Source organism: Pestalotiopsis fici, assembly GCF_000516985.1.
Source record: "Pestalotiopsis fici W106-1 unplaced genomic scaffold PFICI_Scf_6, whole genome shotgun sequence".
Taxonomy (NCBI): Eukaryota; Fungi; Ascomycota; class Sordariomycetes; order Amphisphaeriales; family Sporocadaceae; genus Pestalotiopsis; species Pestalotiopsis fici.
Window position 1 is genome coordinate 1,795,002 of NW_006917096.1, and position 15,314 is coordinate 1,810,315.

Consider the following 15,314-nt stretch of genomic DNA (forward strand, 5'->3'; position numbering starts at 1 on the left):
ATTCACTGGCCGTATTTGTTCATGTAGCTTGACCTTGGTCATGGTTCACTTGGTCGGGCCATTTGTGTCTGGCATGTAATTCAGTTCTGATCTACGTACTTGTGCATATCTGTAATGAAGAGAATGTTCTGTTTCATTTACTCTTGATTCTCAAAGCCAATCATGACCGTCGTCTCGCTCACCGGCAGGCGCCCAGGACGGATTTTATTCACAGCATGTTCAGGGTCCTCATAACCAATCGCGAGGCCGCAGATGACGGCCAAGTTATCAGGAATACACACTTCCTGTTTGATCAAATCGGCATACCCAGCGACCGCGACCTCGGCGCAAGATCCGACCCCTCGCGCCGTGAGCGCCAGCAGCAGCGTCTGCAGATACATGCCCACACTCAGAGCATCGGGCCGGCCGAGCTCCTCATCCACACACACGACGGCGGCAACGGGTGCGTCAAAAAACTCAAACATGCGCAGCACGGCCTCTCGTCGGCCGATCCTGTCGCTCCACTCGACACCAAAGCCCGCGCCGTAGACCTGGGCGCCGAGGGCCTTGCGTAGAGGTTCCAAATGCGCTGGCAGCGGTGGAATGGCGCGCAGGGGCTCCTCGGTTGCGCTGGCGGCTGCAAAGACGGCCGTCTTGAGCTGTTTTAGAGGTTGACCTGCCAAGACAAAGAGGCGCCACGGTTGGATATTGGTATTGGACGGGCTGTACCTCGCGAGATCCAGTGCCTCGTCGAGGATGCTGCGTGGAACAGGCTTGGGGAGAAAGACGCGCGTCGAGTGCCGTGTGGTAATGGCCGCGTGTAATGTTATTTTGTCAGCCATGTCCGTATTTACACGCACAAGTAAAGTAGTCAGCTATTATGCTGTAGTACTTGAAATGAGTGATTCGCAGTTCTTGGATACGGCTACTAATCAAGAGAGGAGGAGTGGTGTGAATGCAGGTGGCACAGCAATAGACCCCTGGTAAACTCGTACATATTCTATCTGCAGCGCAATTCAATCAAGGGATATGATACGCCCGACTCAAGAAGTCCCCCGCGCCTCTCATACCTAGATTCCCGAATGATGTATCCCCGTCGCTCCTGGGTGGCACAGCCTGATAAGGCAGATAAGGAACTCTTATAGTAGCACACTATACACCACTCAGTGGAGTCTATACTATGCGTCTGTCCTGTCAGGTGAGCATCCGATTTGTACCCGACCAGTGTGGAATGCTACAGATCTGGAGAGTCAGACCTTCGTCGCTTTCGATATTGCAAGTGGCATGGAAATGAGAAACCTCAAAGGAGGGAAGGAGGATAGACCTTGTACAAGTATAATGGGGTAGCCTATTCAATAATGCCACTTCAAGTACTGTTAGAGAGGTAACATAGCAAATCGATCATGCAGTCACTTCTGGAAAGCAAATCGCATAATGATTTTTGATCTGTACTTAGAAATCAAATCTTGCTTAATACTCCTTTTTAGTCGCTCTCCATCGTGTGTTTTTGAGCCCCTAAATTTTGGACCATACACTCACACAAAGGCCAAAAGAATAGATCCGCTATGGACGGTGCTGACTTCATGCCAAGAATCTACATAACTCCTCACTTAAGGCTACGTGCAATGTAGTATGTATGCATGTTGAGTCAACAAATCTATTGCCAGTTTCATCTAATCCGGGTAAGCCTTACAATGCGGGCTTTCTATGGCTTCTTTAGTTGCTGCTCATTAGAGTTTAGCGGTTTGATTACGAACGTGATTCTGAGTGTTGGTCTTGGATTTTGGTGGGGGGGGGGGGGGGCTGGCTAGCATTGGGAGAGAGTTTCCATGAACATCATTGGCAGATCGTGATGGCAGATCAACACCGGGCCTCTGATTTGATTCCAAACTTGCTTATAAATCTGATTTCACGCGCTCAAAGGCGGCCCTTCCCGTATGGGCTTACTAGTATGCAGTAGTGCACACTTTATTATAGGCGTTTAGGCCTTCAAGTATCATCAGCTCAGCTTACATTCTAGTGCATGCAGGTCTAGTTGATCGCTGGCTCTTGACTCAAAGGAGAGGAATTTGGTGAAATGGGCTAAAGCCATGAAACTGGAGAAAACATGAGGAATCAAAGGCAATAGTAAATTGGTATCGAGAGCCTTCACCGTTCTTGATACCATGGTCTATATAAGACGGCCCCTTACAGGCAATTGATACCATCAAATCACACATCTCGACCAAGACGCCTCACATTGTTGAAAATCAAGCAAACATGTCTCACCTCAGATACGCCGCGTACTCCAAGCATGGCGAGGGAGCCAAAGACGTCGCCAACATGTCACAGTCTGCCCGTTACCCCCTGAGCGGAGAGGTCATTACTATTTCCGGGCAAGGTGGCTGGGACCGCGAGACCAGCAAGGTTTCCGAGGACCTCAAGGAGGAGTATGATAGGGTCGGTATAAATCCATTTTTTCCAAACACCGACGGCGCGCCTTTGCTATGCTTTGGTTCTGACCATGTTCTTGACAGGCCTTTGACAATGTTAATCACGCCCTTATTGATATCGGCGGCAAGGGAATGTCCCAGGTCTACAAACTCGTCATCTATCTCGCTCCGCTGCAGGATGAGGCTCAAGAGTTTCTGTTTGAGAACTTGAAAAAGTGGTTCCCCGACCATTCGCCGCTGGTATCTGTGTTTGGCATTGAGAAGCTCTCGCTCGAGGGCATGAGAATAGAGATTGAGGCCTGGGCTCACGTCCCCGCTTGACTTACCAGTTCACTTGAGAATGAACGTCCCACGGTCAAGTCGTGGTGATGGTTTGCAGTCCATGTAGCCGGCCCGACTCGACTCGCGGGCTCGAGACAGATTAGATAAGCGCTTGAGACAGAATATGAAAATATGAAACAGTAGAAGATCTCTGATCGTTTCCTCTGCCATGATTGAGTGGCGTGCAATAAATCAGATCTTCAAATCTACCAACATGGTTGACGAAGAGTTCATGGTGGCGGCACCGGCTTTTTCCAACATGGCCTTTGCCGACGAGATCATCTCTGCCAGAGCTTGCTCACAGTTTGTAGCTAATCCTATGGCAGCACCGCGTTCAGAAAATTTGGGCCGCGACTCGTAGATGTCTGTAGATGGGATCTCTGAACGAGGGCATTCGCTAATGTGGCTCCTGCGAGGCCGCCACCGATGATGGCAATGTGACTGAAAGAAGCAGCCATGGCTGTGTTTGGAATTTGGCCCCGCACGCAACGAGCATGGATGGACTTGAGTTGGTGAGAATAGTAATTGTAGAAGCTGTATCTTGTCAGCAGCACAACTATGCAGAGATTTGGGTCATTTTAGCTTTTAAACAGTACTTGAAGAATCAGGTTCGTACCTATTATGGGTAGGTAGGTACTGTGAGAAAGAGTTGCAGTGTCATCAAAAGTCTCGTCGACCATCAGTCACTGGATACATGTGTGTACTACAATGTCCATGGTCCTGTAATTCGTGGTGCACTATCTCAAGCCTTGTATATCGACTATCCGTCCTCATCTGGACGTGAGTTCCGTATGTATAATGGAGGGCAAGGCAAATATCTCGCTTTGTAGTGTTTTTAATACAGACTTCCAAAAAAAAAATTAAAAGGTATCCAAGAACCAAATCCGCTTCGCTCAAAACGCCATTTGCCACATTTTGGGCAATATACTCATGTCCATCACAGGAATACCACGTAAGATGCCCACTGCTCTGACAGCAGCCGAACACAGAAATCCCAAAGCCATCATTTGCATTGAGTTACAGGGTGTAGTCCAATTTGTACATCAACTGAATTGTATGCTGAAATCCCTCACGAGAATCGCGTGCCTCTCAGTGCGGAGATGACGGAGGATGGTTTTGGTGGTTGCTATGTAGCTCGCTTCCCATATATCCGGTATCCAGTTCCCTCGATGCCGATGTAGGTCCAGGCGGCGTCTCGAGCTCGGACAGGTTATGTGCGGGAAGCTCGGCATAGTTTCCGTCGGACATCGCTTGACCGTAGTGCATCTGGCCGTATGGCGAGGTAGGGCTGATGGCAGAAGCGTGACTTGGAGCTGTCGAATAATCCTTGATGGCCGCGTTCTTGAAGGCGTAATTTTCCTGGTAAGGACTTCCTTGAGCTGTGCTGGATTCGCCCATCTCGACAGCACTGTGGCCTTGTCCTCCAGCTTCCGGGGCCGAGGCGGCTGGGCCTTTTCGGCGGCGGAGAAGGAAGAAGAGGGCGGCAGCGATCAAAGCCACACCAGCGATGGAGCCGATCACGGCCCCGGCAATGGTACCTCCGCTCACTGAACTCGACGAGCTTGATGAATCTGATGAGCTCGTACTCGTGGCCGATGCACCAGACGTTTGCGCGGTGGATGTAGTAGAGTCTGAAGTTGTAGTTGTGGCTGCCGCCGTCTGATAGGACTCATGTTAGATGCGTGGCCTCAGGCATGATTTACACACCCAATTGAGTGGTACGTCAAAGCTTCTTTACTTACGATTGATGAGGTCAATTTCTTTCCCTCAATCACGTGAGCGAATGCCTGGTCCGTTGACTTTGGATTAAAGAGGTTGGTGCCGGTGAAGCCCTGCGTGTCGTACCCGCTCACTGTGACTGTATGTCCTGCCGTGAAATCGCTATAACATGTTGCTCCATAAGCTGGCCTATTGGTGTCTATTGGGTCATCGATCATGTGGATGAGAAAGCCACTAAAAGATCATTGCTGGTCAGCAATCAAGTCCGGGGACAGATTTGATGATACTCTGGAAGATGACGAGATGACGCCAACGATCCATCATCCAGAGTCTCCATCATGGATATTGGAAGTCACGCGCGCTGTGCGGATTCCTTGATGGCTTATTCTCACGCACCTTGGGCATAATGCGATGTAGCCGTTGTCCTGCTCATAGGCGGTAACCCAGTTCTCAGGCGCCACCAGTGGGCTCATCATAGGTGCAATTGAAGACGACGCGTTGGCGATGCTGGTGTAACCATCGATGAACTCAGTCGGGTAGCAGTCTGGATAGACGGTGCCCGGCACTGGTTGCGGCTCATTGAGCCATATCTCCCATCCAGGTGACGATAATTGAGTCAATTGCATCGAGTAGCACGTCGTAGGCGCCTTGAATTCGGTTGTCAAGGCCTGCACGGTCGCCGCGGTCACGGTCGCCGTCGTCGAGACGGCCGTAGTGGACGACATGCTTTGCGACGATATCTCGATAAAATCACCCCTTCGCTTTCCAGTATGTTCAGAGGGATTGGAGCCCGTGCGATGGTAGAGAGATGTTGAGGCAAGGTACAGAACGTCTCTTGCATCAGCGAAACTAGAAGATAAAGTGCCGAGAAAAGGTCCATCCTTCTCGGATTTGCGAACCCGCAAGTAGGTATACTACCTACTGCGCACACAGTAGTGCATGCGTTGCATATCAGGGGATTCTCTTTGCGAGCCGCAAACCCTGGTCACAATATCTGCATCTGTGCGGCGCAGAACGCGCCCAGAATCCACAATGCATCCCACCGTGGCAGGCTTGTAGCCGACTTTCCCTTTCCACATGTCTAAAGAGGCCGGGAGTCGGGGAGGAGCAACAGTAGGGTACCATGTGTGCGGGCCTGGAAGATGAACGCTGAAGAATTGTGCAAATTGTTGAATTGCATGCCCACGGGCGACTTGTCCTTCGTGATGGCATCTCTGCTGATCACCATACTGTAACTCGTACACTGTTTCTTTTACCCGTCTCCACGCTATAGCATTCCTAGTCTCGAACGGTACATGCACCCTTACTACGCCCATCTGCACAGGATATGGAGTGTGCCGAAGACCTGAATCCTTATCCCTGGTTCTGCGAGTCGCTGAAGAATCACAAATATTGACCTTGATTGCATGATGGCGTCAGGTTTTTTCGCCTTCTAGCCAAGGGGGTGATCCATGATTCCACGAATGAGTGAGAGGACCTGGCACAATCCTTTCCTGGGGTTTGGGATCTTTTGGAAAGGACTGGGGGACCTGGGGGGCCACGCTCTCATGGCTTTAATCGAACTGGGGATCCCAGGAGGGACTTTGTACTGAAGGGGAGGCCCTAGCTCGTAGTAGACTTGTTCGTGTTTGCCATTTGGCAGGTAATGGACCCATCATCCAACGGCTCGAGCCGGTAGTTCGTCGGCGGTGGCGTTGCCTGCCGCTCGACCAAGGGTTATCTTGGTGCTCCTCATCCGTTGACAAAACCTGTTATTCGAGTCGAAGCTGTATCGTCGTTCCAAGAGGACCAGCGGCTCAAAATCCATCAGAACTTCCTTCATGAATAACATTAAGGCCTTGTTTGGCTAATAAAATACATGGTAGAACGCAGACAGACAGTGTCGTCGAGCGCCATCGGTTCCAGTCGGCCGACGGTTGACCGCAAGCGAAAAAGAAAAGTGGAATCGGATTGAATAAGGTGAATGGTGAGGGTTCATGAGAGACCAGACGCTAAATTCTTTAGCGCACAAACGACCGTTGCATTACACTATCCACTCTCTGGAAATTGACCACGAACAAATGATCTTCTGCTTCCCAAGAGCCTCATTCGCTGGCTCGGGAAATGGGGACAAGCGAGACTATTGAGCCAAAAACAGAACCCCCAAGCCCTGCTGTCATTGCCCAGCCGTTGGAGACGACCAAGAGAGAACCAGCCCATCAGAAGAACTTTTGATGCCGTGGAGAAATTATGGGCTGTCGGGAAGAGGCTTGTTTTGTGGCTGCTTGCTGCCCCCCAAAACCCCCCATTGTCACTGAGTCATCCCCGTCATCTTTCCTCATGGAGAAATGTTGCAAATTATGAGAGTCCGAGATGGATCAGCCTGTCGGGTCGTGAGCGACGATGGCAATGAGACGAGACCAAGACCGGCACACACCATTATGCTATGCCTGCCCAGACGCACCTTATTACGAAGTACGTGCAAACCCAAAATATATTGGCTTTGGGGGCCATGACCGCTCGAGAACCGCGAAGCCCGTCTCTGGACACTCATCTTGGATGCTCAGCTTCATCAGCTAACCTCTTGAATGAGCATGGCGCTGAATTTCAATGGTCCAGTCGGAACCAATCGTCCAATTCTTTCTTTCATGCCCCCCCTTTGCCCCCTAATAATACAACACACAGGGTAGTAACAGGCAATGATCCAAACCACCGGACCACACTTTATTGGTCGGGGAGACGGCGCAGAAGCTGATTTTCTTGCCAACTCAGCCCTATATCAAGCCTCTCACTAAAAAAGGGACAAACTATTCTGTACTACACACCGGATATAACCAGTCCTTTCTCCATGGGCACGGACTGCTTACTTACAAGAGTGCGGCCGTTGTGCGTACGTACGTAGTCGGAATCCTTCGACGCGAACATCTATTGTTCCTTCCGGGGCCCTACGTGTCATATCTTCTAGTGTTCCCCATGCCCGGGTCTTCTACTCTTTTTTTTTTTTTTTTTTTTCAGCTTCTACCAGAAGGGGAAAAAAGAAGCACGATTTTTCGACGATCCTACGTGTTTTAGCTTTAATACCCACCTTTTATACCCTCCCCCAGCGGCCGCTCGTGCCATACAGCCCTCAGGCCCGTACCAAGAATGCTCACACCGTTCCTCGCCCCTCAGGGTCGTCTTGATGCAAGGCCCTGTCACATCGGCCGCTGGGCTGAGTTCAGGGGTGGGTTTCCCTTTCTGGCCCCAGCCCAAATGAGTAAACTCTGGCGAAGTCGGTTCAGCATTCGAAAGTCTAGACTTTTAACCGCTACACGCGGTAAATTAAGGTAGTTGGTAAAAAAAGCTGGCATTTTGCACAATGACAGAAATTACAATTCACGACACAGTACGTAGTCGCGCCTCCAGATCATCGTTCATGAATAGTATCTTCAAGAGGAAGAAGCAGCATAGACGCCTGTCCTAAGCTGTTGTCGATCAGAGCCCTTTGCGACGAAGTCGATTTGCTGGTCCTTGCTTCTAAGTTGATCAATCTTGTCTTGTATACAGTACATAACCAAAGCAGTCTCTATGCATATTATCACAGTCTATTCCTCGCCTATCTGATCAAGTCTGGCACAATTTTCCCTCTCATATCCCTTCTTATCGTCGCTAGTTTCTTTGCGTAATCAAAGGAGCTCTCGTGCGGCAGCATTTCACGTCTGCCCGTCAGCATCAACCTCGCTTCTCTGATGCCGCTCCATGGGCGTAGTACACAATCACTCCAGTTGGCCGCTGTTTCATACCCGGCCGACGTAATCCTTTTCTGCTCATTGAACCTACCAACGAGCAGCCATTGTCTTACAATGGTGGACTGTGTCCGCTTCATCACGTTGACGGGGCCATTTTGTCCAATATAGGACGTTTGTGCCCCACGGCGAACCAAGAACTTCACAGAGTCCAATTGCCCGTAAGAACATGCAACCATGAGGGCTGAGCCGAAAGGCATACCTTCAAAGTCAATGTTGGCACCCATCTCGAGGCAATGGTCCATGATGTCGAGACGGTTCATACGCGCCGCCCAGCAAAGGGGACTGATACCACGGTCCGGCTGCATATTCATGATCCTTGTAAAGTCATCAGTCGAGAGTAAACGGCGGAAATGTCGGAAGCGTGTCACCAGGAAGGCGATATCAACAAACGGACTGGGAAGCAGATGCCACGGAAATGGAGTCGTCTTGTCGAGTCCTAGGTCTCTGTTGTGCAATACCAAGCTCGACGATGTGTCTCCGCAAATTAATTCGTGCATGAGACTTTGTCCCACGCCACGGTCGTGGTTTATATCATGTCCTCTAGATGTAAGCATGAGAGCCGCATCCATCTGGAACGGAGTCGACGATGGGTATATCCATAAATACCTGCCTTGGAACCCGCTGAAGATTGGTTCTTCCAATGAAGAGATGGTATCATGCTTTGTGGCTCGGCGGTGGAATAGCTTGGGAAATAACGAATTGTCCTCATAAAGAGGCCCAAGTGAAGCACCCAGCTCAACTAGCCGGATTGCCACAGGTTCCGAGCTTGTATAGCTCAACGGTGCCCCGAAGACATCGTCAAGTGCATCTATTCTAGCTCCGTTCTCCACGAGAAGCGATATCATGTCCAAATCCTTGTTCTCTACGGCTAGATGAAGTGGTGTTGTATCTTTGTCTTCAACCATACCTAAACGGTTGATAATGGTCGATTTGACCAGCTCAGGGTCCAGCTGGGCCCTTCTTCTGTATTGGACGTTAACAAGTCAACCATTGAAAATATGCAGTAGCGACGAACTCACCCCATGTATGACTTGTTGTCCTCCACATGCCGAAGAATTAATTCTACTGCTGCGATGTTCTTGTTGTAGACAGCGTAATGCAAAGGATACTCATCTCCGAAGATCAAGTCGCCCCCCTCATCGTGATGTCTTTCTAGAAAATGTGGTAAGACGGTCGTCAACTCTTTCGTCTCAGCGGCAATTTCGGTTGCATAGTTTCCACTATCACTATGCCCATCACACTTTACCTTCAAAGTGCTCGCTCCATTTTCTAGCATCCAACCAGCGACCTTTCTGCTACGAAATGCTAAACTAACCATGAGAGGAGAGCAGCCATGACAGCTAGGCATGCTGGCGTTCAAGGGACACCCAAGGTTCTGTAACCTCTTGCACTCTTCTACATCGTCACGCTCGATTGCAGTCTCAAGACTTTGGAAAATATGCTTCATTCCACTCCAGGGTACCGTGCTGGGCATGACCTCGCTTTCGGGCCCAAAGGCCTCGTCAAGGCATACAACAATGATGTCTCTGTTACTGTACCCAACTGCATACGCTCTTGGGGTCATAGCTTGAGAGTCTCTTGACCTCATGGCTCCAAGTCGTAGTAAAGTCTTGACAGAGTCCAGGTGTCCACACCGAACTGCAATGTGTAGTGGTGAGCTTTTGTCGTTGGCCAGTGCGTTAACGTTAGCTCCTTTGGATACCAGAAATTCGATGGCTTCAAAGGAGTCGTTGCTTGCTGCACAATGCAACGGGGTCCACCCACGTGATGTGCGAGGCTCAAACTCCTTCAAGAGTCCCTTATCATAGAATAGTTGGAGACAATCGACACTGCCTCCCTCCGCTGCGAAGTGTAGAGCAGTCACGTCTTTGTGGTCATCTTCATCTTTGTCGACCTCGAAGGATTCCTCGCATGGTCTGTCCCACACAATTTCTATTGAGTTTTTGACTGAATGTGCGAGCAGGAATTGTAGAAACGTGTGGGCCCCCCGATATGCCGCCAATTGTGGGACGTCTATGCGCTTGTCTATTGACATCCGATTTCCATAACTTGCGCCTAATTCCACCAGAAGTTGAGCAACATCAAACGATTTCTCATGCAAGTGATATAGGAGAGGCGTCTCCAGTCGAGTTGTGGCGCATTTTCTCTCGATATCCACCCCCCGCTTGACAAGCTCGCTCATGAGCCACGCAGGACCGGGCTCGGCACAAGAGGTGATCATGTGCAACAGGCCCAATCTACCCTTGTTGAATTCGACTTCATTCAAGCTTTCAAGGTTCGTATGATCCAAGACTTCCGATATCATGCCTCTCCCTTTGGCCGTTGCATGATTTGTCATGACTTGAGATTCCAGACAAAGAAACTCAACTGCTGAAACCCCATCCTGCCGCTGGTGAACGTCTACACCTCTGCGCAAGAGAACACTGACTAGTTCGCCATGGCCGTCCGCTATAGCTTGTTTGAAGAGCCTAATTGTGGTAGGTGATGTTTTGGCTGTATCCCAATATTTGGTAGAGTCGAAAGCCAATTGCGTGATCCCACCAGGCTCGTTCGGTGAGATACAGAGTGTGGGGTTTGAAAACCAGTCACTCTCAAGGCCATCAAGCACGCCCTTGAATAATGGAATCAGTGCCGACTGGGAACAGGATTTTTCATATCCGTCCATGCAGCCCAAACGCTGTAGCATTAAGAGAAGTTGTTCCGACAGTCTTTCGTCCTCGTCAAGATAATCTAATTTCGCCTTTTGGGTCCATTTGAGTGCGCTGACCGGTATGGTCTCGCAACAAAAACGCCAGAGTGTACCCATGGTCGGATCTGTCGGTGTAATGACTTCTGGTGTGAGAAGCTCATGAACAATGGCCTCGTCCGGATGTATAGCATCATGTACGCAATGCATGATGTACAATTCAACCGGCAGACACATGTCGGGCCTTGCTCTCACCGCGCATGCAACCTCTCCATGAAGACTCTTAAGGAGCCTTACAAATTCAAGGGTTGCCCTCGCATTCACGTTATGCAAAGGAAGAAAGTTGCTAGCCCCGAGAGGCTCCGGCTTGGCGCCCATGTCTAATAGGCGACGTATAATGGTAGCCGAGCCAATTGCTGCCGCATTTGTGAATAGTTGGTGATCTTCTAACCAGAACTTAGGGATCTTATCGCACCAGTCCATTAGCAGAAGCGTCATCTGTTCTATCTCCTTGTGGTTTTTGTTTCTCAATAAGAGCAGATCGAGTGGGGTTTCTCCATTTGGCATTCTCATAACCAGGCCGGCGACCGTAGCAAGCGGATCAATTTCAAGGACATCTCCGAAAAAGCCGACATTGGAGTTTCCAAATTCATTTGCGCAAATGTGAAAAATCGTCATACCATCAGAGTCCACGGCCAAGAGAGAGGCACCGTGGTCAACCAGAATTCTCAAAGATCCTAGGGCTTGATATCTAATACAACGACGTATCAGGGTCTTGGTTGATGGAGCACTGGTATGATCAATACCCGCGTTGGAGCCAAAGTCCAACAGAACCTCAAGACACCCGACGGCATTGGCTAATGCGGCAAGTTCTACCATGGTAATGTTCACGTCTGCCCTATTGGTATAGACCTGCGACAGGTCGAGACGGTTGTCGTCTAAGCATGTCTTCAAGGCTGTACTATCATCCCTGCGGATAGCTGCTAGAGCCTGCTGCACCAATCCGTCTTTGGAAAGGGAAATGCGTGTGTCAATAATTCCGAGGTTCCGCTCCTTTGTGAACGCGCTACCAACTGCGCTGGCTGTACTCCAGACAATGGAGCCCATCCGTATACCCCAAGCAGAGTCGTAAGCACCAGTGGAGTCCAGGTACACAAGGAGGTCAAAGAGGGATCGGTCTCGGACTTGGCTGTCTCCTTGTATGCTCTTTTCAATATTCCAATACTTGAGATAACCTTCCAGAGCATCTAATTCGGAGTCGCTAGGGGTAATACCCAAGGACATCAGCCGTACGACAGGATTGAAGTCCTTTGTGTGGGAGGCTATGACAGAAACTGTTGAGAAGATGGACTCTTTGCCCAAATCCAAGGCCGGATTTCTGTCGTGTGATAATTCTGATCCTGCTTGGATAAGAATTTCAATCGTGCGATTTCGCTGAGTGACCGCGGGAACCAAAAGTTTTATGACTTTCCAATGTTTCTGAGGCCGTCCCCATCCCATCGCTTGCGGTTCGTCTTCATTCCACGCCGAATCCCAGGGCATAAATGCTAAAATTGCGCGCATGGCCAGGTCTATTGGTGTGCCGTAAGGACATCTGTGATTGGGATTTGCACCAGCCTTGAGCAGTGACAGGCAAACCTCGGGCATATTGAGAGCAGCGGCCAAGTGTAAAGGCTCGAACCACTGTTCAGGCTTTCCCTCCGATATGATGCGGTCGCGGATCGGTTGATATTTGCTGCCCGAGGAATACCGGGACCGCAAGTACTCGACAAATGCCGATTTGAAAAATATCTTCCAAGAGAAAGGCAGGTTTGACTGTATGCTTGTACTATTGATCGTCTGCATGCTTGTGCTGCTGACCAAGGAATGACAAAGTTGCACGAGGCTTGGATCTTCCAAGCCTTCTCGTATGACATATGGCCAATGTGAACACGCGTATCTGTAGAGACCGCTTTGTTTTTGGTCTTCAATCAAAAAATCCGGAGGTGTGCCGTGTTGTTGCTCGTAAACGTTGCTCAGGTGTACCAGTTTGAGGCATTGGGAGGTTAGTAGCTGTTGATACCGGTGTTTTGAGATGTGGTACCCAGCAAACTTGGGGTTTTCCGAAATCGATGGACTCTCTAGGAATTCTTTGACTGAGAAGTGAGCAAACTCAAAGGAATTGCCGTCTTTGGATTTTCGAATCAAGCTACTGCATCTGTATTCAATTTCCCGCTCTGAGACCAAGTTTGTTTCGACGAGAGGAGGGCCGGTGGATGCGAAGTCTGAAACTGCCTGACGAAGAGTTCCGATCGTGCTTATGAAATGGTTACTCGATGCAATAAACTGGAGACACATTTGCACTCGTGACTGTATTCTTTCAGGGAGCCTGCTCAGTCTTTCAAGCAATCTCATGTAGCTGCCATGGAGCGTGGGCGGCAGTTCGTGTAGAGCCTGGCGGCGGTCTGTGTCTGTGGCAAACTCGCCCAGGTAGTCCAGCTGGCAGACGACCCATCGAAACCTATCGTCGGTTATTAAGCATGATCGTGATGCTATGTCATGTCCTGGAAACGAATTGATGTGCTCACATTCCATTTGCCCCTTCTACTAGTCTCTCTCGTATTTCATCTTTCAGTGCCGTACTAAGCGTGCCGAAGCGCCCGGCCTGGACTCTTTGTTGGATCTCAGCACCCACGAAAAGGTCAATGTCTCCAGTGGTCGCTGCAATTGGGATATGCTTGAATTCATCTTCGAGACGTAGTCTGATGTTAATCTCGTCCCGGCTGAACAGTGCGATAGTGATCTGATGGCTATTTTCTGCAGTCTCGGCTATGCTGTCGACAACGTCATCTGTCTGATCGCCACACTCATCAAGTCCGTCAATGATGACGGTGACCTGGTCAAATAGCTCGGCCATCTTTGCAATCGTCAGTCGAAGTTCCTCGAGGTCGGCAGCCTTCTCAAGCCCTCTCTCGGGATGGAGGGTATCAAAATATGCCTTGAGCATGTCGAATGCCTCGTCCTTTTGACGAGCAAGTTGAGATACAATAGCACCAAGTACGCTTAGGGGCTTCCAAGTATCCTCATTCTTGTAGTCGCAGAAGAAGAAAGCCACACCGTGTTGGAGTGAGCCTCTCGCGAGGGCTTCCTGAATTACGGCAGCTGCCAAGACTGTTTTGCCTCCGCCTGGAATGCCGCTGAGCCAAAGCTTTGAGCCTGGTGTTTGTATCCACTTGGTCAAGTCGTCTGATTCAACGAGCCACATGCCCGTCACTGGGTGTCTGAGCCTGATGTTGTGTTCCAGGTTACTCTGTGGATTGATCGCAGCCGGCATGAAGAAATCCAACACCCGTCGCTTCTCATTGTTGACCAATATTTGAGTATTGATTTCAATTCTCTTGGTGATTGTGTGAATGGCAGCGATTTGCTTGCCGTGCTCGTCCTGCTTGGCAAGGGAGAGTTGTAGCTGCCGCATCGAATCAGACGAAATTGCCAGCGTCATGGTTTCTTTATACCGTGAGATCTCGACCATGAGCTCTTTTGTTTCAGATGCTGCGAATGGCCATTTGAGCTGCCGTGTAACTCCGCTAAGCTTGGAGCGAGCCTGGAAACTGTCGGTCGCTTTCTTGAGCTTGCCTCTAATCTTTTCCAGCGTATCTTTGCAGTTGACGAGAAGATGAGACCTCAATGCAGGGTTAAATTCATCGCCGCCATCCTCCAGGTCACTCGCCAGGGCCTCGAGCGTACGCAGGAGGCTGGACAAATTGTTGATTTCTTGAGAAAGGGCCAACACTTCTTGCTTGGCACCAGCGGCGGCTTTTCCATACTTGTAAACGTATCTGAAGACGACATCGGCGAGGCTGATAAGCCCGGCAACGCTAGCCGCCAAGGACAACGGGTCCATGTCGTTGATATCGCTGCGCTCTGTGGCAGACCGTGTCGCTAGCAGCTCGGCACTCAAGATTCGCGCAATGTGCCATTTAAGCAAAGACAGACGATGCGGCACTGAAGAAATCACGAGAGGGGAAAATAAAGAGGGGTTGGCTGAGCGTGAGCCCGCTGGTTATAATGGATGGCAAGGACTGCTGCGCCACTGCTGCACAAGCCTGTAGCCGCCGCGAGGCTCCGTGATGGGCGGCAGTGGGGGTGTCAATCTGCCTCGCCTACAGGCATATCAAATAGCTCAATTCGCGTACATCTAAGCCTACTAGGCGAAATCAGAATGAATCACAATTTTTCCATACTCTGTATCCGTTACCTACTCAACCACAACTGAGATTGTTCGCCATAATTGAGCTTGCTGAATCTGGTAAGGTGACAGGCAATCAAGTTGTCCGTTTTTTGGTCCATCATCAGTAGGTAATGGAGATGGGCCTTATCAAAGTGAAAGTGCAGTTCTTCACGTGGGTATCGCAGTGCCTGCAGTCATCC

At 50.0% G+C, this 15,314-nt stretch overlaps 4 protein-coding genes across 4 annotated transcripts; 1 reads left to right on the forward strand and 3 right to left on the reverse strand.

Annotated features, from left to right (window-relative positions):
- Positions 1-137: 137 nt before the first annotated feature.
- PFICI_09014 (uncharacterized protein) lies at positions 138-821 on the reverse strand (the record flags this gene model as incomplete). The annotated part of the gene is made up of 1 exon (XM_007837595.1): positions 138-821. The coding sequence occupies one exon, from the start codon at positions 819-821 to the stop codon at positions 138-140; it is 684 nt and encodes a 227-aa protein (XP_007835786.1).
- Positions 822-2,238: 1,417 nt separating this feature from the next.
- Positions 2,239-2,732, forward strand: PFICI_09015 (uncharacterized protein; the record flags this gene model as incomplete). The annotated part of the gene is made up of 2 exons (XM_007837596.1): positions 2,239-2,418; positions 2,496-2,732. 2 exons carry the CDS (start codon positions 2,239-2,241, stop codon positions 2,730-2,732), a joined length of 417 nt encoding a protein of 138 aa, XP_007835787.1.
- A 1,089-nt stretch (positions 2,733-3,821) lies between these two features.
- PFICI_09016 (uncharacterized protein) lies at positions 3,822-5,176 on the reverse strand (the record flags this gene model as incomplete). Its single annotated transcript, XM_007837597.1, has 3 exons — positions 3,822-4,391; positions 4,475-4,685; positions 4,848-5,176. The coding sequence occupies 3 exons, from the start codon at positions 5,174-5,176 to the stop codon at positions 3,822-3,824; spliced, it is 1,110 nt and encodes a 369-aa protein (XP_007835788.1).
- A 2,849-nt stretch (positions 5,177-8,025) lies between these two features.
- PFICI_09017 (uncharacterized protein) lies at positions 8,026-14,787 on the reverse strand (the record flags this gene model as incomplete). The annotated part of the gene is made up of 3 exons (XM_007837598.1): positions 8,026-9,181; positions 9,238-13,404; positions 13,472-14,787. 3 exons carry the CDS (start codon positions 14,785-14,787, stop codon positions 8,026-8,028), a joined length of 6,639 nt encoding a protein of 2,212 aa, XP_007835789.1.
- Between the last annotated feature and the right edge of the window lie 527 nt (positions 14,788-15,314).